General features: G+C 40.0%; 2 protein-coding genes and 1 pseudogene across 9 annotated transcripts in view; 1 reads left to right on the forward strand and 2 right to left on the reverse strand.

The window, feature by feature from the left end:
• Positions 1–4,133: 4,133 nt before the first annotated feature.
• LOC118355434 (forkhead box protein D1-like) lies at positions 4,134–6,023 on the reverse strand. Its single transcript, XM_035719660.1, has 3 exons — positions 5,945–6,023; positions 5,495–5,821; positions 4,134–4,421 (listed from the first exon to the last, which is right to left on the reverse strand). Exons 1-3 carry the CDS (start codon positions 6,021–6,023, stop codon positions 4,294–4,296), a joined length of 534 nt encoding a protein of 177 aa, XP_035575553.1. The 3' UTR covers positions 4,134–4,293.
• The window catches only part of DIS3L2 (DIS3 like 3'-5' exoribonuclease 2), a 346,474-nt gene continuing 324,875 nt past the window's right edge, over positions 5,731–27,329 (forward strand). For 4 of the 8 annotated variants that reach the window (XR_007405942.1, XR_007405943.1, XM_049101307.1 and 1 more), the window contains exon 1: positions 5,731–5,889. The gene's annotated coding sequence lies outside the window, so the exon portion shown is untranslated. Of the gene's footprint in view, positions 5,890–27,274 lie in introns of those variants that run through there. The other 4 variants (XM_049101309.1, XM_049101311.1, XM_049101308.1 and 1 more) reach the window with 4 other exon arrangements.
• Positions 18,786–19,466, reverse strand: LOC118355435 (60S ribosomal protein L36a-like; annotated as a pseudogene).

Raw genomic sequence — 27,329 nt, forward strand, 5'->3', positions numbered from 1 at the left:
GGATACCTCATTGTTTTGCATTCCTAGGGTTGACCACTGTTTAGGACAACTTCTTATCAAATAATATTAATGAATATATTTACTCTGTGCCAGGCACTGTTTTAAGTGCTTTACATGTATTGAGTCATTTACATTTCACATCAACCTTATAAGGTGGAACCATCATCATTCACATGCTGTAGGTAGGGAAACTTCAATGGAGAGGTTGAGTAATTTGCCTAAGGTCACACAGTGAGTAACCAAAGGAGTTGGATTTGAACCCAGCAGGTTGATTGCCCTCATCCTAAGTGCTATGACGCATTGCTGCTGTACTGGAATTGCCAGCTTCATGTGAGGCTGGTATCTGGCAGGGTGTGCAAGGTACAGGAGAGAAGTAAAATCCTGTCGTATAAAGAGCTGCCTCTGCAGTGAATTGTCCAACAAAACAAAGGCATAAACATTCTGGGTTTAACAAGTTTCAATGTCATTCTTTCTCTTTTATTTTCTTTTTAAAGAGTTATTTGAGGGAATCCCTGGGTGGCTCAGCGATTTAGCGCCTGCCTTTGGCCCAGGGCGCGATCCTGGAGTCCCGGGATCGAGTCCCGCATCAGGCTCCCGGCATGGAGCCTGCTTCTCCCTCCTCCTGTGTCTCTGCCTCTCTCTCTCTCTCTCTCATAAATAAATAAATAAATAAATAAATAAATAAATAATAAATAAATAAATAAATCTTTAAAAAAATAAAGAGTTATTTGAGAAAGATATATATATATATATACACACACATATACATATACATACAGAGAGAGAGAGAGAGGAGAGAACATGCAGGGGGAGGGCAGAGGAAGATGGAGGAGAGAAGCAGACTTCCCACTGAGTGCTCAGCCTGATGGGGAGGCTGGATCTCAGGATCCTGGGATCAGGACCTGAGGGGAAATCAAATTAGAGACTTAACTGACTGAGCCACCCAGGAACCCCATAATTCTAATTTATTTTATTTTTTTCTTGGGGAGCCTGGGTGGCTCAGTTGGTTAAGCATCTGCCTTCGGCTCAGGTCATGATTTCAGGGTCCTGGAATTGAGCTCCTTATGGGCTCCCTGCTCAGCAGGGAGTCTGCTTCTCCCTCTCCTTCTGCCTGTTCCCCCTGCCTGAGTGCTCTCTCTTTGTCAAGCGAATAAATAAAATCTTTAAGAAAAAATAAAGCTAATAATTATTAGTTTCCATTTATAGCTGCTGAGATATGTCTGTGATTAAAAGAGAGAGCTCAAAATTAGAAAAAAAGGAAAATCAGAGGAAGAAATCAAAATGGAAGGATGAAGGAGCATAAAAATTAAGACAAATTTAAAACTAAAGTTGTGGGAATAAAAACTTAGAAAGAATAACATTGTAATAAACTATAGAAATGATTCCTGAAAGTATAGTCTTCAGAATAACATTGTAAATGAGAAGTTTCTAAAATTCATACATAAAGTAGCATAAATTAAATAAAAAAATAGAAGATACAAAAGAGCAAAGAGCTAGAAAACAACAAAAAAATCTAAAAAATTAAGAATAACATGTTGATAGATCCTGATAAAATAATATGAACGGTTAGAAGTATTCAAAAAGATGAGATTTTTAAAATAGGAACTAGAAGGTAAAAAGAGAAATTAAGGTAAAGGCCAAGAGTTATGAGGCAAAAAGTGGGAAGAATCTAGAAGGATTTACATTTAAAAAGCTAAGTGAAAAATAATACCATAAAGATAGAGGGAAGAGAAAAATGTACTTTTTGAAAACTAAGTTTACAGTGAGACAAGAACAAAAGCAGACTCTAATCAGATAAGGATTGCAAGTGGGAAATAGTGGTCTGGGTGGGGCTAATTGCTGGAAGTGAGGAGGCCAAGATCAATTGATAGGTGATGATGAGACATATTTTCTGCTCACCCATAACACTCTCAGCTGGCAGCACTGTCAGCCTGCACAGGTCAAGACGAGGCTCATGGCACTTGACTCCATCCCACAGCTGACTGGGTCCTTCCAAAGTCATACCCCTTGGCAGCAAACACGCCTTCACTTTGGTTCTTGGAATATATTCAATTCTACCTTAGTTTTTCTTCAACATATTTAATAGTCCTTTTGTTATCTTTTACTTCTTTAAAGGCGAAATTCACAAGTGAAAGGCAATCAAAACATGTTATTGTTGAATGGATTTATTCCATTGTATTTCCTTGAAGTTCTTGTGGTGTTTGGTTATTATACTGTTTTCTCTCACACACAGTAACTTTATCACCTGGCTTCATTTTTGATGATCCTAACACTTCTTACTGATCCTGAGTTGCTTGGTTACTTGCTCCTTTCAGTGTAATTAGTGGTAGTAGGATGGGGGGGTAGGGGAGTGAGACAACCTACTGGACTTGTTCTTGGACTGGGCTGTAAGGGTGAGGGTGTGGTGGTGGTGGTGGGGAGAGTGGAGGAGTCATAGATGACTCCTAGGTGTCTGGGTGTTTGTCTTTGTGATGGAGGGGTTGTTAGTTTAGGAGACCAAGTTAGGGGTGGTGGTGGTTAGGAGTCAGGGTCAGGCCGCACCTGGAACACTCTGGGGCACTATAGCTGTCTATAATCCTTAAACTCCGAGGACAGCTTGAATTTCATGATAGACACAATCCCTCCCACCCTGCTAGCTCTGGAGGTAGCAGATGGCTCACTGTGTATACCAACAGGGCATGGTAACCCTGGTCCTCTGTTTATAATCTGGGCAGTCCTCAAAGCACTTTGCTTTATTAATTGGCTATCCATTATCCAGAGGCCAAAGTCAGATAAAGCTCATCATCTGGAACCTTTCATGCCCACACCACCTTGGAAGTACAGCGTTCACCCACAACTCCCTACAGTTCTCTAAAAATATGCCCTTCATAGCAATGATAAGTTTCCATCTCTTGAGGCACCATTGAAATCTCCTGGAACCGCAGCCAAGTTGGGCCTAGTGAATCACCCTGGCCCTTCAACAGAACACAGTTCTTTAGAATTGATGCTCTATTCACAGCTGCCAGGAGAATGTGAGATACAATTTATCGTACTTTACAGATTTGGGGATTCTTTTTTTTTCTATATTACAAGTTGATTTTGTCCCTTCTGTTCACAGAACAATTGATTTAGCTTCGTTTTATCAACCTGTAACCACTTTCTGGTCCTGCCTTGCTCATGTTACTCCTAGGCTCCCTTGGCTGATATTTTGGGTGTTCCAAACTTTTCAGCCACACATTTTGAATTTCTTGGTTTATTCCAGAGATGGCTGGTCACATCCATTGTGGATAGATTTACAGTCTCTTAGAGAATATTCCTCTTATGGGTGGGCTTATTGTAATACTTGCTATAATGGGAATGTACTGGTTCTGGACTGGAGGTATGCTTGTGAGGCAAGACTCTCACCCCTAGTCACTCCACAGTGTTGTGGTTTTCCTTTGGTCCACATGAGGAAGCCTAAAGTTCACTCTATTTAGATGATATGGGAACATGTCCACTTAGCCCTGTAGCCTTCACGTTGGCTGACACCACACTTTGTCAGCTTGTCCCCAAATGGGATATGCCTGTTGAACTTACATACAATAATTGTCTTTCTTTTGCTCTTGTCCTTGCTCATCTATTCCTGCTTCTAATATTTTTAGTTTCTTTGGCTTTATCTCCCGTTTCTGGCTCTGAACCCCCAGCTATTATGTCATTAATCCTTTATTCTTTTCCTTTTCTGGGTCTTCCCACCCAAAGCTCCATGGGCCCTCTCCCATCTACTGAATCACTGTAGCTTTGCCATCCTCTGCCTCCTGCCCCTGCTGGGCTTCTTCCATCTCATCTAGTTTGAATAGACAAGTTTTGCCTACATCACAGTTTTGCTGAGGATTCTGACCTGTGTGAACATTAAAAAACCAAAGGCTCAGAGTGCCTGGGTGGCTCAGTTAGTAAAGCTTCTGACTCTTGATTTTGGCTGAGGTTGTTATCTCAGGGTCCTGGGATCAAGACCCAGGTCAGGCTCTGTGCTCAGGGTGTGTGTGTGTGTGTGTGTGTGTGTGTGTGTGTGTGTTGTATGTACACGTATCTGTTTGAGGAGTCTCACTTTCCCTCTGCCCCTTCCCTTGGTCACATTCTCTTTCCCTCTTTCTCTCAAATAAATCTTAAAAGAAAAATAGGTTCATGGATTCATTTATTCTTTAAGCAAACATCAATTGAGGCCTTTATGTGTTGCAAGCACCATACATGCAAGATTAAAAAAAATATTTTCCACCTTCAAGAATTAGTAGAGCCTGGCTGGCTCAGTTCTTAAGCGTCTGACTCTTGATTTCAAGCTCAGGTCATGGTTTCAGGGTCACGGAATTGAGCCCAGTGTCGGATTCCAGGCTTAGCAGAGTCTGCCTGAGTTTCTCTCCCTCTGCGGCTCCTCCTGCACATGCTCTCTCTCGCTAAAATAAATAAATCTTAAAAAAAAAGAAAAAGAATTAGTAGAGATATCAGTAAGTATTAGTAGAGGAATCCTGGAGTTTACAAAATACTTTCAAAAACATTAATGCGTTCAGGAACAATTTAATGTATCTCTTCCCCTTGTTTTAATATGGAGCATATGGTGGTGGACTCCTTCACTACACAGATTCAAGCCACTGTCCACTTTGACACCTTATTCCTAAACTTTGATTTTATTATTATTATTATTATTATTATTATTATTATTATTATTATTATTATTTTAATTTATGATAGTCACACACAGAGAGAGAGAGAGAGGCAGAGACATAGGCAGAGGGAGAAGCAGGCTCCATGCACCAGGAGCCCGATGTGGGATTCGATCCCGGGTCTCCAGGATCGCGCCCTGGGCCAAAGGCAGGCGCCAAACCGCTGCGCCACCCAGGGATCCCTATTTTTATTTTTTATCGTCATCCTTGGGCATGTGATGGCCACATCATCGGACATTGGTGACCACGTCCTTACTGGAATTCTTTCGTTTCCTGCTGCCTTCTCAACAGTCCTTCAACCGAACATCCTGCTTTGCTCTTTGGAGGTTCCTTTTCCTTTGTTCACACCTACAAATTTGATGTTTTCTTGGGCTCCCTCCTTTCTTCTCTACACACTTCCCTGGGCAGGCCACACTGACCTCCCTGGAAGGCGGTTTCTTACGTGAAACACTCCTCCCCGTCCTTCAGTCTCCACCATCAGCTTAACCCGCCCCCCCCCGCCCCGCCCCTGGGTCTGGGTGGACCCCGCGGCCTGTACGTATCCCCCTGGGGAAGCAGCACCCGTCCGCCTGCTGGCTCTCGGTCTGGGTGCATCCTGCAGGGACCTCGCCCAGGTCGCCCCTCTGTGCATCTGCAGGGCCAGCCCAGCCCGGGAGCATCTGCACCTGCAGGGCCAGCCCAGCCCCGGAGCATCTGCACCTGCAGGGCCAGCCCAGCCCCGGAGCATCGGCACCTGCAGGGCCAGCCCAGCCCCGGAGCCTTCATTCAGCAGGTGCCCAACAACCGAGTGCCTAGTAAACGAAAGAAGGAATTAGTAAAACCGTGTCCCACGGAAGAGGCCGAGAAGCGAGGCGAGAGCCGGGGCCGGGCGAGCTCAGCATCCCCCGCAGCGGCCTGGCTCCGGAGCAGGGAACCGAGGCGCCCGCGGGCCGGCGGGAAGGCTTTCTCAGAGGTCGCCTGGCTAGAGTGACCGGCCACAGCCCGTCGCCCCCGCGACGCGAGGTCACAAAAGTCCCGCGAGCCCCCAGCCAGGCCCCGCCCCGCCCCGCGCAGCCGCGAGACCGCCGACCACCGCCGCCGCCGCGCTGCAGCAGCGCGCGCCGCTCTTGGCCCCGGCCGGCCACCGTCGCCGCTGCCCCGCCGCGCCCCTGACCCGGAAGAGCATTCTCCTTAGCAACTGCGGGACCGCCGCGGCGCCAGCCTCCCGCGAGCAACGGTGAGGCCTCCCCGCCCCCGTCCCGCGCGCCCCACCTCGACCCCCTTCCCGGGACCGGCCCTGGGTCTGGGCTGCCGGGCGCCGGCGGCACTCAGCGGCGGCGGCCGCGGGCGTGCGCCCTCCGCCTCTGGCATCGCTGCCCGGCTCCGGCGTCGCACCTGCCCACCGCGAGCCCCCAGCTCCCCGCCGACCGGACCCGCCCCGGCCCGCCCCGGCCCGCCCGCTCCTCGGCCCCCGCCCCGGCCCTCCCCTGCCGCCCCCTCCCCTTGGGGGCGCGGATGGGAAAACCAGAATTAAACAGAGCCTGTTGCTGCCGAGAGGACGCTTCCCGAGGCTCGGTCACCTGTGGACGCGTCCTCACGGGTCCTGATACGGATGTGTGGGATGGAGCGTTCGAGGAGCCCCGAGCAGCAGCCGCTTAACTAAGAATCCTTGACGTTTGCTACTTTGCGCTTTCCAGAGTGATGTTCTCTTATCCGCTTTGTTGGTGGTGGAGACGGATGTAACTGAACATCTTGAACTGATCCTTTTCCGCAGCGTTAGGTTTTAAGGGATGCGCATCTGTTTTAAGGGATGCGCGGTTAGGGATTAGGCAGCTGAGATTTTTGTCTCGTCCAGTTTCCTACAGAAGGGACTCTCCCCGGGACTGAGTTTGGGGGGGGGGGGAATATCAAGTGAAATCACTACTTCAAAGAAAGTAAGGGCAGGTGTTTGTTAGGATCTCTGACTTACACTTGAAAAGATACCCCTGACCCAGAAAACCTCCCTTAATTGAGTTTGTAGGTGTGGTCCTAAGAAGACAATATAAACTTTGAACACTGTCCGGTAACAGCTTTATATTTGATCTAATGATGGAGCTAAAGGTGAGGCATGTGAACAGTTTTCAGGAATGACATTGGCAGGAATTTCGTTGTTTTTTGTTTTTTGTTTTTTTTTTTTTTTTGCAGGAATTTCTATACTACATTATTCAATGCAATATAATTTCATGTAAGTTCAGTAAGCATTTAATAAGCACCCACAGTGTTTCACGTACGCGAAGGGATATAAAACAAGAGAGTGTATTCATTAAATTAGTGGGAAAACTATAAAGCAGCATGGTTTATTTTTTATTTTTATTAAATTTTTATTTATTTATGATAGTCACAGAGAGAGAGAGAGAGAGAGGCAGAGACACAGGCAGAGGGAGAAGCAGGCTCCATGCACCGGGAGCCTGACGTGGGATTCGATCCCGGGTCTCCAGGATCGCGCCCTGGGCTAAAGGCAGGCGCTAAACCACTGCGCCACCCAGGGATCCCGAGCAGCATGGTTTAAATGCAAAATCAGAGGGAGGAGAGGTCAGTGTGGGCTGGAGTTCTCTGTATTATGTTTATGGGTTTTATCTCTGAAGTATAAATACAGTTTGTATTTGTATTGGAGGAGACTGGGAATTCTAAAGAGTTTCTTATGTTCTTAAGCATTTTGGGAAGTAGTTCCAAGTGACATTTTGTAGTTTTTATTTGAAGCTCTACAGTCACTTGATTGCAGTATCTATTTCTTCCACTCCTAGTACAAGATCTAAATGAATATAGCTACTAGCAGGGGACTTTGCCGATTAAGAGATGCACTCCTTTGGTTCGGTGATGGTCTTACTTTCATATGAATCACCACATTTTTTTTTTTAAAAGGTTTTATTTATTTATTTATGACAGAGAGAGAGACAGAGACAGAGACAGGCAGAGGGAGAAGCAGGCTCTGTACAGGGAGCCCAACGTGGGACTCGACCCCGGGACTCCAGGATCACGCCCTGGGCCAAAGGCTGCACTAAAACCGCTGGGCCACCAGGGCCGCCCAAATCACTTCATTTTTTTCAGTAGAGTTAGTCACTAATTCATAAATACCTAAAAGTCTTGTGAAATGTTGCTCTTTATTCACTTGACAGATATTTCCAGAGTGCCCCCCGCCCCCCATGTAGCAGGCATTTTATAAAGAAATACAAAAAACAAGTTGCTCAGCAAGGAGTAATTCTGTTTTATCCATGATGTGTGTGTATTTGTGTGTTTTACTTATCAGCCTTATGCTCAGCATTTGCCTAGTGACATAGAAGGGCCAGAGAAATTTATACAGACACCTGAATTGACTTTTTTTTTTTTTTCCTTAGGAGTTGAGTAGGGATTTTAGGTTCAGTTGTTTTGGACATCCTCAAGTGATTCATTAAGGAAACCTCTTAACGATGTTTCATTGCTTTCTTACAGGTGTAGAGACCATTTATTCACTTGTTCAACAAATATATGAGTGCTTATTGGGTACATCGTGTTTTGCCTTGGAAATGGGGAGAGTGAATGCATCTCTGGCCCCTGTCTTCAGCAGACGATACCAAATAATCACATGAATGTAAAACTCCAACAGTGACACTTTTTGATTTAGGGAAGTCACAGGAATGACATTTGAACTAAGATCTGAAGGATGCACAGGAAAGGAAGAGTATTCCAGTCAGAGCAAACAGCAAGGGCAAAGATGGTGGGGTTCTTGGGGGAGGACTGGGGATATAGGGTACAGCTCAATGTAGAGAATAGAAAGAGTGTTGAAGAATCTGGCAGGAGAGGGGGCAGGAGAGGCGGGTGTTTGGCTTTATAAGCAGGTTGAGTTTATCTTTGGAGTAAGGAGAAGCCTCTATACAGTTTTACTTAGAGACTTAGGCTGCATTGCAGATAGGGGTGTACACAGATTGGGTTTAAATAGTCTACTTTGTATTTCTACCTTGCTTAGTATTTGTATTGTCGTCTTATTTCCTAAACATACTCCCACAGCTTTAATGTAGTTGGAGAAGCTTATATTCTACCAGCAAGATATCCACTTTTTTTTTTAATTGGGACAAAAGGAATTTTAGAGATTAGTATTGGATAATAGAAGTTAGTTGATTTGAAATGTTCTCATCAGTATGACCACTAGGGCACTAACTTCTGTGACTCTTTCTTTTAAAGATTTATTTGTTTATTTATTTACTAGAGGAAACAAGAGTGTGTGTATGTGTGTGTTGGGGGGAGGGCCAGAGAGAGAGAGAGTCTTAAGCAGACTCCACTGAGTGTGGAGCTGGAGGCAGTGCTGGAGGATCCTGAGATCACGACCTGAGCCTAAACCAAGAGTCTTAATGTTTAACACTTAACCAACTGCACTACCCAGGTGCCCTGTGATTGTTTCTTTTTAATTGTAGTAATGAAAACACATAAAACTTACCCTCTTAACCATTTTTAAGTGTACAGTGATGTTAACTATATTTACACTAGGCCGTTTTTTAAAATTTTATTTTACAAAACTAAAACTCTATACCTGTTGAACAACTCCCTGTTTCTACTGTCACCCACCCCCAGCTTTTAGTACATTTGAGTTTTATTGCTGTAAATTTTTTTTTTTAAAGATTTACTTATTTATTCATGAGAGACACAGATTGGGAGGAGAGGCAGAGACATAGGGAGAGGGAGAAGCAGGCTCCTCGCAGGGAGCCTGACGTGGGACTCGATCCTGGATCTGGGCATCACGACCTGAGCCAAAGGCAGGCGCCCAACCGCTGAGCCACCCAGGCATCCCTCTGTAAATGTTTTTTAAGAGTCATATTCGTGGCACATTTTATAGTGCTCACCTCAGAATGCCTTCAGACCAGTTGATTTTGGGCATTGGATTGGAAATGATTTTGAGATGGCTCAATATTTTAAGTACAAAAAAGTATAACAAAGCATTTTCTTGAGGGAGATTGGTAAACTTTTATTTGCAGTTTCCCAATTTATCCTAGACTTTGGATTCCTATAGTGTTGTAGAACCAGCCTTATAGAATCCAGTTTTTAGAACGTCCTTTGGAACCTTCAGAAAATTTTTAAGTTTTATGTGGGGAGTATGCTTAATGCATAAATAAGTCAGACTGTGAGTGGGCCTGGAATAGCTCCATTGATCCCTTTGAGGTCCAGCCATCTGTGCCATTACTGGCGATGTCAGAGAGATGGCCAGAATTCTTGTTGTCTTTATTAGATGGAGGGTGGTGGAGCTGCACAAGATGCTCCTTTGTGTCACATTATGGGACATAGAAGGATTTGATGAGGACTTTTCAGACAGCATTTTATTTGGAACCATAGCAAGAACTTGATGCCTGAGAGACAACTCACATTGAGGCTGGAAAGTGGTCAGGTTTAGTTCACTGTTAGTTAAAAGAAACTTATTTTTCTGTGTTTTTTTTTTTTATTGTAAAATTTAACATCTTAATCTTTTTTTTTTAAGATTTAATTTATTCATGAGAGACATAGAGAGAGAGAGGTAGAGACAGGCAGAGGGAGAAGCAGGCTCCTTGTAGGGAGCTAGATGCAGGACTTGATCCTGGGACCCGCGGATCACCTTGAGCTGAAGGCAGATGCTCAACCACTGAGCCACCCAGGTGCCCCACATCTTAACCATTTTTAAGTGTATAGTTCAGTGGTATTAAATACATTCATAATGTGCAAACATCACCACCATCCATCTCCATAACTGGTTTTCATCTTGTAAAATTGAAACTCTGTGCCCGTTAAACTTCAACTTCGTATTCCCTCTCCCCAGCTTCTGGCAACCACCATTCTACCTTTTGTCTCTATGATTTTTGGGTCCTCTGAGTATCTCAGAAGTGGAATTAAACAGTATCTTTCTGGGACTGGCTTATTCCATTTAGTGTAGTATTCTTAAGGTTCATCCATGTCTTAGCATAAGTCAGAACTTCCTCTTTTTAAAGGTTGAATAATTTTCCCTTATATGTATATACCACATTTTGCCTATCTGTTCCTCCGTTGGTGAACACTTGGGCTGCTTCCACATTTTAGCTATTGTGAATGATGCTGCTATGAACATGGGAGTACCATCCAACTACTTTCGATTCCTTTCTTAAATCCCAGTACATCTGCTTCTGGGATGCACGGATGTCAGCAAAGAGACATTGGCGGGGAAGGACTTTAATGTGGCACAAAGTACAGTGAAAATGTCATGGATGGAAATCACCTGGCTGCTAAGGGCTAATAGAGGTAGCTTGCCTCAGAAAATGCCTTCTAATTAGAAAGTGAAGAAGAGGAAGGGGGTTATTATTTATGGAGCCCCCTCCCCTCGTATGTGTCAAATAAGTCACATGCCTTATGTCATTTAATTTTTTTTTTTTTGCCTTATGTCATTTAATACCAGTTGTTATCCGATGAGAAAGATGGTTTGGCTCTTCTACTGATGAGAAAATTGAGGCTCAGGGAGTTTACTTAAGTTATAAGGCAATATGTATTAGGACCAAAATATGGACCCATGTCTGTCTGATTCCAAAGCTCATATTCCTTCCACGCACTGCATCATGTTACTTCTCTAAATCAGGTTCTGATTTCAGCGTGAATGCTAGGCTGAGAATATCAACATAAATACTATAGGGACTATAAGGAAAAGGACAAGTAATGAAGTAGGCTGATATAGTAGGAAGTTAAAAAAAATCTTTAAAATAAATATTGTTGGAGCATTTGGTAGATTGGAGAGCTTGGGTACCCAAACTAGGAGGCAGAAAGTCATATGCTAATTGAGGAACTCTGCGCTTTAGGTTCCTCGGCAGGTTTCCTTTAATGAAATTGGATTGTTTCTAACTCCCATTAGGCTTTGATGAGGAAAAGATGTTTGCAGTGATTGTCTAGGTGCTAAGGGATTCCGGGAAAGGCCCCAGACATTTCTCTTTAACTTCTCATTTAGAGAGCATTTCTCCACATGGGAAACAGTTGCTTCTTTCTCTTTGCCCTGCTCAGCTTTAATCTGTTTTAAAGGACTGATTATGAAACTATAGCAGCAGTTATGATACTAGGGAGGAAATAACAATAAACATTGTTATTTTTGTTTAGTCCTACTTAGAGTAAAAGCAACAATTTACATAATTTGTTATTCTTTTTAGTCCTTGTAAGTTTTTTAAATGAAACAATACTTGAGTTGTTTAGAGCTCTTTTGCTCCAATAAGACATTTGTTTTCTTTACGATTTACTGAATTTTGCCAGTTTAAATCAGTCTTTCTTAATAGTTTAGAAGTAAGGATGCCCTATGAATTTTATGACTAAACTGCACAGTATTAACAGGGAATAGTTTTATGTGAATGAATTCGGGTCCAGTTTGTATTTATTTGAAGGATTATTAATTACTGGTTGACTATATTTTTAAAAAGCTGATGTGCTGTGGAATAGTTGACATATTACAGGCAGTACATATTTATATTTATTTATTTATTTATTTATTATTAAAAAAATTTTTTTTTAAATTTATTTATGATAGTCACAGAGAGAGAGAGAGGCAGAGACACAGGCAGAGGGAGAAGCAGGCTCCATGCACCGGGAGCCCGAAGTGGGATTCGATCCCGGGTCTCCAGGATCGCGCCCTGGGCCAAAGGCAGGCGCCAAACCGCTGTGCCACCCAGGGATCCCTATTTATTTTTTTTTTAAAGATTTATTTATTTATCTATTCACGATAGACACACAGAGAGAGAGGCAGAGACACAGGAGGAGGCAGAAGCAGGCTCCACGCCGGGAGTCTGATGTGGGACTCAATCCCGGGACTCCAGGATCGCGCCCCTGGCCAAAGGCAGGCTCCAAACCGCTGAGCCACCCGGGCTGCCTGTCTTTTTCATTTCTATATTAATTTTAGAATTAGCTTGTCAGCTTTTCCAAAAGTCTGCTTGAGAATTTGAGATCGTATTGTATTTAGGTCAGTTTGAGGAACATTACCATCTTAAAAAAAAAAAAAAGATTTATTTACTTATTTTAGAGAGAGAGAGAGTGAGCACACACAGAAGGAGGGGAAGGGGTAGATGGGGAAAATATCCAAGCAGATTCCTGCTCAGCTTGGAGTCCCATCTTGGGGCTGGATCCCATGACCCATGAAATCAGGACCTGAGCCAAAACCAAAAGTCAGACGTTTAACCACCTGAGCCACCAGGTGTCCCAAGAATTACTATCTTAGTGGTGATGTGTCTTCCAACCTATGAATATGCTGTAGTCTCCATTTATTTAGATTTTCTTTTATTTTTCTCAGCAATATTTTGTAGTTTTCATTTGGTAAATCTTGTACATCTTTTGTCATGGTTATCCTTACATATTTCATATATATTTTCTAACATTTTTTAAATTGAAGTACAGATGACATACAATATACATTATTTCAGGTGTACAACATAGTGTATTTTGTATTTTTTGATGTTATTGAAACGGTTTTTCAAATTTGTGTTTTTGACTGTTGCTACTATATAGAAATGATTAATTTTTGTAAATTGATCTTTTCTATCAAGTAGGGTATGCTCACTTATTCCATTGGCTTTTTTAATAGATTCCATTGGATTTTTTATATGAAGATTATTGTCATTTGTGAATACAGTTTTACTTCTTCCTTTCTAATCTTTGGGTTTTTTTTTCTTATTGTGCTGGATTTAATTCCCAGTACAGTGTTAAATAGAAGTGGTGAGAGTAGACCTATTTGTCTTGTTCTGATCTTAGGAAGAAAGTGCTCAGTCTTTCACCATTAAGTGTGATGATAGCTGTAGACTTTTTATATATGCTCTTTGTAAGCGAGGAACTTTTCTTCCTAGTTTGCTGACTTTTTTTCAGAAATAAAGTTGGATTTTTTTAAAATCTTTTTTTTTAAAGGAAAGTTTTTTTTTTTTTAAAGATTTTATTTATTTACTCATGAGAGACACAGAGAGACAGAGACACAGGCAGAGACACAGGCAGAGGGAAAAGCAGGCTCCATGCAAGGAGCCCGATGTGGGACTCGATCCTGGATCTCCAGGATTACACCCCAGGCTGCAGGCGGCGCTAAACCGCTGCGCCACCGGGGCTGCCCATAAAGTTGGATTTTGACAAGTGCTTTCTCTGAGTCTACTGAGATGATTTTTCATTTTTAGTTTAATATGGTGAAATACATTGATTTTCAAATATTAAAACTAACATTGCATTTTTGAAATAAACCCTATTTAGTCCTGATGTATTACTTTTTTTTTTATATTGTTGGAATTGATTTCCTAAAATTATATATATATGGTTGTGACAGGCATTGGTTGGGATGTTTCTTCTTGTAATATCTTTGTTTTTGTTATGGTATCAAAGTAATGGTGGCACCTTGGATGAGTTGGGAAGTATTCCTTTTTCTTTAATTTTCTGAAATAGTTTCAATCTGTTATTTTCTTTCTGTCTTAAGGACTTCCTTTGACGTCTGGCAATGCAGATTTGCTGGTAATGATTATTTCAGTTTTCACATGTCTGGAAAAGTTTGTATCTTGCCTTTTTTTTAAAAAAAGGTTTTGGGCAGCCTGGGTGGCTTAGCGGTTTAGCACTGCCTTCAGCCCAGGGCGTGATCCTGGAGACCCAGGATCGAGTCCCACGTCGGGCTCCTTGTATGGAGCCTGCCTGTGTCTCTGCCTCTCTCTCTCTCTCTCTCTCTCTCTCTCTGTCTCTATGAATAAATAAATAAAATTTTTAAAAAAGGTTTTATTTATCTGAGAGAGAGCAAACGTGTGCACAGGGGGAGGGGTGGAGGGAGAAGGAGAGATAGAATCTCAAGCCGACTCTGCACTAAGCATGGAGCTGACGTGAGCTCGATCTCATGACTCAGATCATGACCTGAGCTGGAAGCAAGAGTTGGATGCTTAACCAACTGCCACCAGGTGCCCCTTGCCTTTGTTTTTGAAAGATATATTTGCTACATAAAGAATTCTAGATTGACAGTTTTTTCCCCCACCAGTGTTATAAGGATTTTGATTCACTGTCCTCTTCCTTGCTTATGTCTGACAGGAGATCTGATATCCTTATCTCTGTTTTGCTATACTTAATGTGTCTTTTTTTCTCTGCTGTTTTTATAATTTTATGTGTCTTAGTATTGTTTTCTTTTTTGTGTATGTGATTTGTGTCATTGAACTTCTTGGATTTGTGTTATAGTTTCTATCAAATTTGTGTCTTAGTATTGTTTTCTTTTTTGTGTATATGATTCGTGTCATTGAACTTCTTGGATTTGTGTTATAGTTTCTATCAAATTTGGAAAACTTTGGGCTGTTACTTTCTCAAATGTTTTTTTCTTTCTCCCCTTCCCCTCCCTCCTTTGCAGATTTCAGTTGTGCATAGAGTAGGTCGCTTGAAGTTATCCCCCAGCTCACCGATGCTCTCCTAATTTCTTGGTCTTTTTTCTTTGCTTTTCATTTTGGATAATTCCTATTGTTATATATTCCAGTTTATTAATTTTTTCTTCAGTATGTCTGATCTGATGTTAATCCCATTTGGGTGTATTTTTCATTTCAGGCATCATAGTCTTTATCTCTAGACTCTGAAATCACTATCTGAACTGAAACTGACTGTGCTACCCAGGTGCCCCAATACCTTTGACACCTCTTAGCCCATTCAACCCTTTCCTCTTTTTGAACATGTGAAATACAGTTCTATTAACTATGACTTTCCTGTCCTTTATTTCCCCCATACATTTCTATATTATTTGTCTTTGTGTTTCTCTTTTCTCTCTCACACACTCTATTAAATGAAGTAATGCAAGGTATTTAATAATTTCTTTATTTTGTATATTTGGAAATAGGCTTATGAAAGGTAGTTTGGTTTAGTCAGTGTTGGACAGTTAACATTTAGATTTAAATCTAGGTTTTTCACAACTTCTTTCTGTTATTCCTGTCTCAATAGGAGGGATAAAACAAATATAGAACTAAAAATAGTAGGGAGGGAACCATAGAGAAGAATTGCACAAGATCATAAGGGAGTATGTAGATTAAAAAGACTTCTAAGGGGCAGCCTGGGTGGCTCAGCGGTTTAGCACCTGCCCAGGGCGAGATCCTGGGGACCTGGGATCGAGTCCCACATCGGGCTCCCTGTGTGGAGCCCGCTTCTCCCTCTGCCTGTGTCTCTGCCTCTCTCTCTCCCTCTGTCTCTCATGAATAAATAAATAAAATGTTAAAAAAAAAAAAAAGACTTCTAAGGATGCAGAAAGCTTTTGGGATGAAACCTGAAGGACAGGTAAGTTTCTCAGGTTGTTCTAATGAGGGTGAAGCATTTGAGGAGGAGAGAAGAAGTGCATTGCAGTATGTGGGTTTGGAGGGTTGGGGCATGTGTTTAGCTGAACTAGGTATGAATATGGAAAGCAGATGACTAGGGAGAGTGGACAGAATTGTGGAGTATTTTTGATGTCTGCCTTTACCACCACTTTTTACTATTGTCTCCAACTACTGCATGCTTCTGACACAGGGACAGTGTCTTTTAAAATTTCTTTTCATCACTTAATACAGTCTTGTGCGTAAGTCACAGGTTTATTGATTGATTAATAACATTTTCTTACTGTAGTACTCTTAGTTCTACTTTTTCATTGATGAAAATTAAACAACAACTACTACTTTTACTTCTTGTGGTTGCGTTATTATATAAGAAGTCTTAAATCTTGTGTTCATAAAATTCCTTCCAAAGAAGTCAGCATACTTTATGCTAATTCATTTATTGATTGTCTCAGCAGTCAGCTTACCATACGCAAAAAGTATCCCACTTCCTTAGGCATCCAGAATCCTGTTTCAACTTAAGGGTCATTGTGTAATCTTGTACTGTTCTAATGAAAGGAATGCTCAGAAGATAGTGTTGTGGGCAGAGCCCAGGCCTGGTTCTCTGGGACTTTTTTACTGCTGGCTGGTAGGGAGGAGTACATGTGGTACTGTCGTTGAACTCGCAACCACCCACTACATGCAGAATTGGCTCTGACACTGCAAGTGCTCAACTGGACTCACTCTCATTTTCGTGCAGTATCTCAATGGAGAGCTGAAGTTTCAACCAGGGTTTCATTGAATTTTCATCAGTTAAAAACTAATTAATGGAAAAATATATTACTGTTCAAATTGCATCATTCTTCCTGCATTGCTTTTAATTTTCTTATGCAAACCTTTTTACTCTTGAGTTCTGGCAAGTACCCTCTTTGCTAGTGCTCCCTGAAGTGATTGCTAGTGGTTCTCAGTGAATTTGATCAGAGTGCATTGCCCTTTGTTGTAAACTCTTCCTACCCCCACGGATCTTCTTGTTAATGCAACTTCAGAAGAAAAGATGAAAGTCAAGGATTTTGCTAACTCCTAACAGGTGTCTACTTGGACATGACAGAACCAAGCAGATTTTCAGTGACAAACATTGAATCTAGAATTAAAAGACTATATATATGCCTTTACATGCAATCTATACAGTGTTGTTTTATTTTTTAGTTGAGTATAGTTGACACACAATGTGACATTAGTTTCAAGTGTACAACATAGTCAATTAATCCCACATTGTTTTTCAATTATGGTCTTTTATCAAATACTGAGAAGTTATAAAATAATGTGTGATAAATATGTGTAAGGTATACAGAATAATAGGACAATTAGTTGATTATCCAGTGTAGGAAAAATTTATCATTGCCTTTGAAGATCTACATTCTTGTTTGTAATCCGTACTTTCTTTTCCCTTTCAGAGGTAACTTGAGTTTTATATTTTCTTTATACTTGAACCACATCATTTGTATCCTTAAACTGTTATTTAATCTTGCTTGTTTTTGAAATTTGTAGAATGGAATCACAATGTAGATATTTTTCAATGATTTGCTTCTCCCTAGAACATTAGGTGTGTCTGCTTTGGTCACATTTTGCCAATAATTAATCCTGGCCTGCTTGTACTTAGGAGCATAAATTTATTTCTTAATAATTTTCCTCACTGATCTCATAAAGAATAAGATTCATGTTTCTGCATTTTAGAAATTAAAAAAAGCGCTAAAAAGAAAAAAGAAGTTAGTGCTTTCTGACTGGTTGCAAATAAAATTGTTTCCTTTAAGGCATTCCATCTCCATGTACTCCAGAACTCATCTCTCAGAGCCATACTTCACTGAGTGGGCACAAGTCCTTGAGGGTGTCTTATTTTTCCTCTTTCCCCTTCTACTTTACCTTGGGCAGCTTGGACACTCCCCATTCCTCAAATAGGTATGGTTTTGGGGTTCTTTATTCTGACTGCAAGAAGAATAATGCCATACCTACACCCAAGACTGGCCAATTAAGTTTGAATATTTCTTTTTGTGACTGTTCCTATCTTTTTAAAAAAATATTTATTTGAGAGAGTGAGTGATAGAGAGAGAGAGAGCGAGCGCACAAGCAGAGGAGAAGCAGGCTCCCCACTGAGCAGGGAGCCTGATGTGGGGCTTGATCCCAGGACCCTGAGATCATGACCTGAGCTGAAGGCAGACGCTTAACTGACTGAGCCACTCAGGCTCCCCTAAATCCTTGAATTCTTATGTGTTGCTGATATTTTCTTTCAGTCTGTTGTTTTGTCTTTATTTATGGCTTCTTTTGGTGTACAGAAGTTTTTAATTAATTAATTAATTATTTATTTTTTAAAAAGCTGTTTTGTTTTTGTTTTTAAAGATTTTATTTATTTGTTCACAAGAGACACAGAGAGAGAGAGGCAGAGACACAGGCAGAGGAAGAAGCAGGCTCCATGCAGGGAGCCCGACGTGGGACTCGATCCCCAGTCTCCAGGATCACACCCTGGGCTGAAGGCGGTGCTAAACCGCTGAGCTACCAGGGCCGCCCAGAAGTTTTTAATTTTTAAAATTTGAGTCTTTTTCTCTATGGTGTCTGTGTTTTTTTTTTTTTTTTGTCTTGACTAAGAAGACTTTCTTTACCCATTTATTTTAAGCAATTTTCCCCCTATATTTTCTCTTAATATATTTATAATTTTACTTCTAACATTTATCACTTTAAGCCAACTGCAGTCTTATTTTTTAATGTGTAGTAATAGGACCTAACTATTTTTCTCTAAATACCCAGTTGTCCCATTGTCTTGATTGAAGTGAACATACCTCAAGATTTTATTGTTTTCGTAATATGACAAAATATGAAATTTAGAACTGTATTAGTTTTCCTTTCTCTTATCTCTTCCCAGTTCAAAATGTTTGCATCTCTTAATAGCCAGCATTCTCTTAGATCTGCAGGCGGGCTCAACACATTCAAGCATCAGCACAATCTTCTATAGCCTTTTTCTAGAAAATCTGCTTACTGATTTTCTGCCCATCATAGCCACTCTGCTTCCTGTCATGATGCCATTTTCCCTGGACATAAATAGAATTTTTGCCTTTCTTTTCTTTTCTTTTCTTTTCTTTTCTTTTCTTTTCTTTTCTTTTCTTTTCTTTTCTTCTTTCTTTCTTCTTTCTTTCTTTCTTTCTTTCTTTCTTTCTTTCTTTCTTTCTTTCTTCTTTCTTTCCTTTGTCCTTCTTTTTGTTCTTTCTCTTTCTTTTAAAGATTATTCACTTGTGAGAGAGTGTGAGTGTGTGCAAATGCGGGGAGGGATGGAGGGAGAGGGAGAGAGAATACCAAGCAGACTCCCCGCTGAGCATGGAGCCCAACTTGGGGTTCTATCCCAAGACCCTGAGATTGTGACTTGAGCAGAAATCAAGAGTTGACTGCCTAACCAACTGAACCACTCAGGTACCACGAAAGAGAATCTTTGCCCTTTTTTTCTGTGTGTCATTTCGTGGGGTTGGTGCTTGCCACAGTTCTTACACAAAGTCTGGCGGGTTTTAGGAACATTCACCATGTTAGAGTGCTATTGGCATGGAGAACTGTCCCATTATCTTTTGAGTGGTCTTCCCTCACTGAGTTGAATATATATTTTTATAATTTTCTAAGAGTCTCTTTCTAGACTGATATCTTCTTCTACGTCTTTGACTATTTCAAGTAAATGTCACTCATTTTTAAAAATTATTAAAAAAATTTAATTCTGGTATAGTTAATATACATTGTTATATTAGTTTCAGGTATACAATGTAGTGATTAAATAATTCTATATATTGCTCAGTGCTCATCATCATCAGAGTACTGAATATCATACTCTTCTAATAACCATTACTTCATAGGATGTTTTTTAATCTGATAGAGTAAACCTTGTTACTCTTTTCCTTGCAAATATTTTCCATCATTCTGTATGTTTTTCTCTTCCATTTGATACTTAAAGAAAAAATTTCAGTTAAATTTAAAGTTAAAAATTTAATTTTTTTTTACTGATGTGAAATTCACATATAAAATTAACGACTTTAAAGGGAACAATTCAGTGGCATTTATTAGTACATTCAGTGTTGTACAATCACTACCTCTGTCTAATTCCAAAAGAAAGCCCCATACCGATTCAGTAGTTGCTCCCTATTCATCCCTCTCTTTATCTTCTGGCAACCACCAATCCCTGTCTCTGTGCATTTACCTATTCTGGTTATTTCATATACTTGGAATCATATATGACCTTGTGTCCTTCTGGCTTCTTTTATTTAGTATAATGTTTTTAAGATTCATCAGTGTTGTAGCATGGGTTCATTCCTTCAGATAAACTCATTATTTATGGCTAAAAAGATTCAGTTTTATGTATATGCCACAATTTATTTATTTGTCCATTGATGGACATATGGATTGTTTCTACCTTTTGGTTATTATGAACAGTGCTGCTATGAACATGTGTGTATAAGTATTTGTATAATTATTTTCAACTCTTTTGGGCATATGTCTAGAACTGGAGTAGCTAGGTCATATGGTAATTCCATATTTAACTTTTTGAGGAACTTCCAGACTGTTTTTCATAGGGGCTGAACCATTTTACATATCCACCAGGAATTTATGAAAGTTCCACTTTCTCCACATCCTTGCCAATATTTATTATTTTCTTGTTTGTGTTTTGTTACAGCCTTCCGAGTGAGTGTGATTGGAACCTCATTGTGGTTTTGATTTACATTTTCTTGATGACTAATGATGTTGAGCATATTTTCATGAGTTTGTAGGCCATGAATATATCTTCTTTGGAATAATGTCTATTTGTATCCTTTGCCTTTTTTCTTCCATTTGATTATTAGATGAGATGGTCAATTTCTATAAAAAAGTCATGATTTGGATTTAATTGTGGTTACATTGTAATTTTTAAACTAATTTATAGCTGACATTTATAATAATGTGTCTTTCTGGTCAAGAGCAGGGTTTGTTTCTTTAGCTCTTCTGTGTTTTTAAAAATAACTTAAAAATTTAATTTAGATCTTTTTTTTTTTAATTTAGATCTTATATCAGTCTTATTAATTTTATCCCCAGGCATTTTGTGATTTTGGTTACTACTTAGAATTGATCTTTCTGTCATGTATTTAGATTGATTATTGTGGGCATATAGGAACGTTAGCGATAACTTATTTGTTGATTTTGGATCGATGCTTTCTGCATTCTTGCTGAAATCATGAGTCTTAATAATTTGCGAGTATATCCTTTGAGATTTTTCTAGATAGTCATATTATCTATAAATATTGAAAACCCAGTCTCTCTTCCAATATTTATTCTTCTTAATAACTTATTTGATTACATTGACTAGGACCTCTCTGGCACAGTTTTGAGTTGTCGGGGATATCCTTTCTGAACTTTAATGTAACATTACACCATTAAGTAGGATGTTTATTGTTTCTGACTTAATTTTTTAGTTAAGGAAGTTTTGCACTATTTCTTTATAGTTTAAAAACTAAGGTTTAAAAAAAATACTGTTAAATACAATTTGGTGATAAACTATATAATGTTCTTTTGTTGGGCATTTATTAAGCAGTCCACTCCCCCTGTTGCTATGTATTAAATCATATTAATAGGTAGATTCTCTTAGAATATATCTTGAGCGTGATCTTCAATATGCTGTTGGGATTCAGTTTAATATTTTATTTAGGATTTTTGCATCTGTGTTCATAAGTGAGATTGTCCTATATTATTATTATAACTTTTGTGCTTTCCTTGTTTGAGTTTGAAATCTAGAATAGTTAACATTTAGAATGTTAGAGAATTTTTCATCTTTTTCTTTTTCTTTTTTTTTTTTTTTAAAGATTTTATTTATTTATTTGAGACAGAGAGTATGCCTACAAGCATGGGAGGTGGGGAGTAGAGGGAGAAGTAGGCTCCCCGCTGAGCAGGAAGCCCGGCAGGAGGCTTGATCCCAGGACCCTGGGATCATGACCTGAGCTGTAGGCATATGCTTAACCAACTGAGCCACCCAGGCACCCCTCATCTTTTTCTGTATTTTGGAATAGTTTACCTAACATCGGAAGCAAGATATTTGCTTTTATATTTTTTATGATATGGTATGTGTTCAATACTTACATATTTTGATTTTTTGCAGTTGAATCTATTAATCTTTTTATCATTTCATATTTTGTGGTCACTTCTTTAATCCATCCGATTTGGTGTGAGGAAATCCATTTCCTTTTTCTACATAGTTGACCTTGTTCTACCACCATTTAGTGAGAAATCTGTCTTTATTCCACTGATCTAAATGGACACCTTATTCATACATTATTTACAAATTTAGAGATGTTTAGCGTTATTATTTATTTTTCTTTGCTTCTTAACTGAGGATATTTCATGTATATTGAAGACCTGGAGCTTAGCAGAAGCACTTCTGTCTAAAGAGTGAAAAACTTATCTTGGCTTTCACATGGGATACATGGCTTAGGGGACCCCTGAAGGACATGGATTAGGCTGATAGCCCCCATTTCAAACGCGGCTAGCGTTTGAAATGGGGGCTACTGGGAGAGGCCCTGACTAAAAATGGATTAATGTGGGTCTGCTCTAGAGTGAGCGCCACTGACTGAGAACTTGGAATTCCTGGGAGAGTGAAGCCTCATGAAGAGGAGAGATGGTCCTGAGGGCTGTGCAAGAATGAACGCACACTGAGTCTCTTTGAACTGATTAAAGGGATTCTGGCTCCTGGCAAGATGGAGATTCTGAGCTGGAAGGAACATTAGATCCTCATCACTTAAAACTGACTTAACACTTGTGCAAAATATTTGAGGCCTTGGGGGACTGAAAAACATGTTTGAGTCTACTTTCTGGTTTTTGGCTTTTTAAAAAAGATTTTATTTATTTATTCATGAGAGACAGAGAGGGATGCAGAGACATAGATAAAGGGAGAAGCAGGCTCCTTGCAGGGAGCCCGATGCAGGACTCAATCTCCAGACTGGGATCACTCCCTGAGCCGAATCTACATGCTCAACCACTGAGCCACCCAGGCGTCCCTAGTTTTTGGCTTCTAAAGTGTTGGGTGGACTAGAGACTGGAGACACAGTAAATCTGAGAACAAATATGGTACTCAGTGGGGAAAATTGGAGAATATGTTTGGAGAAGCTTATTAGGCATACATAGTCATTATATTCCTGGACAGTTTTAAAATATTTAAAAAATAATTACATATGACTTAGATAAAGAATTAAAGATAGAATGAAATTCTTTATTACACAGTTTTCTAGTTGAGAATTAGTGGGATATAATAAAAAGGCTATTCATTTTTGTATATTGTATTTGGATATTGGATACTACTGAATTCATTCTAATAGTTTTTTACTTGATTGTATTGTATTTTCTAGGTAGCAAGGATTTCATTTATAATTGTTTTGGCTCTTTTCTGATGTATAATGGTCTTGTTTATAGCAATGACTAGCACCTTTAGAATGATATTAAATAACACTGTAAGAGCTGGCATCCTTTTCCTATTTTTAAAAAAAATTTTTTTTAAAGATTTTTTATTATTTATTTAAATACACAGAGAGGAGAGAGAGAGGCAGAGACACAGGCAGAGGGAGAAGCAGACTACATGCAGGGAGCCCGATGTGGGACTCGATCCCAGGACTCCAGGATCACGCCCTGGGCTGAAGGCGGTGCTAAACCGCTGAGCCACCCGGGCTGCCCCCTTTTCCTATTTTTTAAGATTTTATTTGTTTATTCGTGAGAGACCCATAGAGAGAGAGAGAGAGAGACAGAGAGAGAGAGAGAGAGAGAGGCAGAGACACAGGCAGAGGGAGAAGCAGGGAGAAGCAGAGTCCCCCGATGTGGGACTCGATCCCAGGACTCCAGGATCACGCCCTGGGCTGAAGGTGGCGCTAAACCGCTGAGCTACCCGGGCTGTCCTCCTTTTCCTATTCTTGAAGCTAATAGGAGTGCTTCTAGTGCTTTATGACTATTCTTAAGTTATTTTTTTTAAAGATTTTATTTATTTATTCATGAGAGGCACAGAGAGAGAGGGAGACAGACAGACAGGCAGAGACACAGGCAGAGGGAGAAGCAGGCTAGGTTCCATGCAGGGAGCCCCATGCGGGACTCGATTCCCGGACCCCAGGATCACGCCCAGGGCCGAAGGCAGGCGCCAAACCGCTGAGCCACCCAGGGATCCCCATAAGTTATTTTCTGTTGCTATTTTTTGTTTTAACTTTTTTCCTTTTTAAACTTTATTTTTAAATTAAGCTTTTTTACTCTGAGGTACTTGTAGATTCACATACAGTTGTAAGAAATAATACAGAGAGATCCTGTGGATACCTCACCCAATTTCCTCTAGCGTAACTATAATATTACAGCTAGGAAATGGATGTTAGTACAATCCACCCATCTTATTTTGAATTCATCAGTTTTAGTTGTATTGGTGTGTGAGTGTGTGTGTATGTGTATTTAGTTCTATCACATCTGTAGATTTGTGTGACTGCCAGTGTAGTCAAGATACAAAATAGTTCCTGCACAAGAATTTCTTGTGCTACCCTTTCATGGCTACAGCCATCTCTGCCAGCCTCTCTGCCACCTTAACCCTTGATAGCCATGACACTCTCCTCTGTTTCTTTGTCATTACAAGAATACTATAGATGGAATCATACAGTACATAACCTTTGAGATTGCTTCACTCCACATAATTCCCTTGCTGTTCATTCAGATTATAGTACATATCAGTAGTTCATTCCTGTTTATTGTGAGTGGCATTCCATGGCATAAATGTACCACTGCTTGTTTCACCATTTATCTGCTGAAGGGCACATCTGGGTTGTTTCCAGTTTTTGGTTGTTACAAATAAAGTTGCTCTGAACATTCATATGCAGGCTTCTGTGTGAATATAAGTTTTTCATTTCTCTGGGATGAACATCCAAGAGTGCATATATCCTTTGCTTAGATTCACTGGTTTTAACATTTTGTCTCATTTCCTTTATAATTTGTGTTCCTTCTCTCTCTCTCTCTCTCTCCACACACACAAATATAAATTTTTTTCTGAACTGCTTGAGAATAAATTGCATACATGATTACCCTCAATTTTACAGTATTTTCCAAGAATACAGCTATTTTCTTACATACCTAAAGTTGTCAAAATTGATACAACTATGATTATATCTACCATCTTACAGTTTGCCAGTTGATTCAGTAATGCATCTTTTAGCATCTTTTCCCCTCTAGTGCAGGATCTAGTGTAGGGTCACACATGGCACTTAGTTGTCTTCTTTAATCCTTTGTCTTTAATCTGGAACAGTTCTTTTAGCCTTTGTCTTTTATGACATTGATATTTTCGAAAAATAAAGCCCCCCCCCCTTTTTTTTTTTTAAAAAAAAAGGATGTTCCTCAATTGGTATGTTTTATGTTTCCTCATGATTAAATTCAAGTTATGTATTATTCTTTGCCTGAATGCTACGTAAGAGGTGTTGTTTCCTTGAGAAATAACATCTTATTGCATTAGAAAAAATTCCTTTTAGTCCTAGTTTCCTAAGAACTCTTAATTCAGAATGGGTGTTGGGTGCACATTGTTAGAGCCTGGAGTTGAGGCCATTGGCTGGCTGGTGGACTCCAAATAGTGTAGATAGTATGCTACCTGAGCGACAATGGTCTCTGGCTCAGTGAATGCAGTTGGATAGTAATCCTAGTGATAAGTATTTAAAAAAAAATGCATTAATGCATTTTGGCTTCTCTCTTCATGATGATTTGGTTCCATTCCATTGATTTACTAATATAATGAATATGTTAACAGGTTTCATGATGTGAATTATGTTAGAATAAACATTCTCTACCATGTGTTCCTGTTGTACGATTTTAAAAATTTAATTTTGGACTTTTTATTTTTTTATATTGGGTTTTGCATTTATGTTTATAATAAAAATTCTTCTGTAGTTCTTTGTGTGAAAGAGTGTGTATTTCTTTGTCATATTTGGTATTGGAATTGTTTAGATGCCTAGAATAAATTGAAAAGCTTCCATAAGATTGAAATTACCTGCCTCTAAAACCATCTCTACCTGGTGTAGTTTGGGAAGAGAGTATGGATCTTTGGCAGTGTTTTCTGGTTTCTTCTCTGGTTAAAGATCTATTTAGGTTCCCCGCCACCCCCCCCCCCCCCCGTTTTTTTTTTTAAAGTTCTGTCCTGTTCTACTTTCTATCACTCTTAGAATAAAGACCTAGTCTCTGTATTTGGGGTCATGAACTCTTCACCCTGCCTGTGTGTTGTCACCATTCTTTTATTTCTTCAGTTGCTAGAGCTAGAAACCTCTGAGATTTCCTATATTTCCCCTTTATGTTCAAACCAAGTCTTACCAATTCTGTGATTAATTTGTATTTTGAACCTATCTCCCTTTTTCCACCCCCTACTGCTACCTGGATCCTTCCAGTTGTCTTAATGGGTTTTTTAGTCCCCAGTCTCTCCTTCCAAATCAGCCTCTGAACTGCAGCTGCAGTGATCATGGTAACATACAGATGTGATCATGTTAGGCCCCTGCTCAGAATTCTTTGGTGATTCCAGGGCGGAGCTTTACTCCAGTGCTTCTGACTTGGGTACGACACTCCTTTTGCCTGTCCCTGTTTTCCAGCTTCTAGCTTCCATCGGTGCCCCAGCAGTTCAGCTGCACCTCATTACCCAGAATTTCTTTGCTCATGTTTTTTTCTGTTTGCCCTCTGACCCTCTTCTCAGCCTGTGCTTTCCTCTTTATCCTTGAGCGTTTCTCCTTTCTCGCAAGGCTTCGTCATTGAAGCCCTCCCTGAGGAGAATTCACCAACAGAATTTACCAGCTCCTTTCCATGCAACTACCTTACTTTTACTCTTTGTGACTGTAGTTCTATTGAAACTGTTTTTTACATGCCTTTTTCTGCTATATCCTTTGAACTTTTTAAGGGTGAAACTTTGCATGTGGTGTTAGCACAGTGCTTGGCTCTATAGATTCTCAGATGTTTGTCGAATGACAAGCTTAAAGGATGGTGAGAAAATTAATTTGATTGAAGCAGAAGGTTATAATAGGAGAAGGGAAGATTATGAAGTGACTAAGATGTTTGGCTAAGGAGGTCTTTAGTTAGCAAAAGGAGTGCAGGAAGAAGGCAAGAGGAGGCAAGGCCATTTATTATTGTGCTACAGATACTGATTAAAGTACTATTATGATATTCTTCAGTTTTTTGGTCTTAGTGTGGGTGCTGATTTTTCAAATTGATGAAGATTGCTACCAAGGTAAAATAAATTACCTTACATTAATAATAATTACATTAATAATAATAATAATAATAGTGAATGCTTTTTGAGTGCTTACTATCTACAGGCACTCTTTTTTTTTTTTTCTACAGGCACTCTTGTGAGAACTTTACTTACCTCATTTAGTACTCCTGACAGCTTTACGAG

This window comes from Canis lupus, chromosome 25, assembly GCF_003254725.2.
Source record: "Canis lupus dingo isolate Sandy chromosome 25, ASM325472v2, whole genome shotgun sequence".
NCBI classification, from domain to species: Eukaryota; Metazoa; Chordata; class Mammalia; order Carnivora; family Canidae; genus Canis; species Canis lupus.

Bases quoted from the DNA above. Each gene is read 5' to 3' on its own strand.
- LOC118355434 (XM_035719660.1), bottom strand. From the start codon at position 6,023: ATGCCAGAGGCGGAGGGCGCACGCCCGCGGCCGCCGCCGCTGAGTGCC. The intron at 5,822-5,944 runs GTCCCGGGAAGG...CTTCCGGGTCAG, and splicing joins GCAGCCCAGACCCAGGGCCG to GGGCGCGGCGGGGCAGCGGC. The intron at 4,422-5,494 runs GTTTTACTAATT...TTTTTTTTTAAG, and splicing joins GGCCTCTTCCGTGGGACACG to ATTTATTTATTTTAGCGAGA.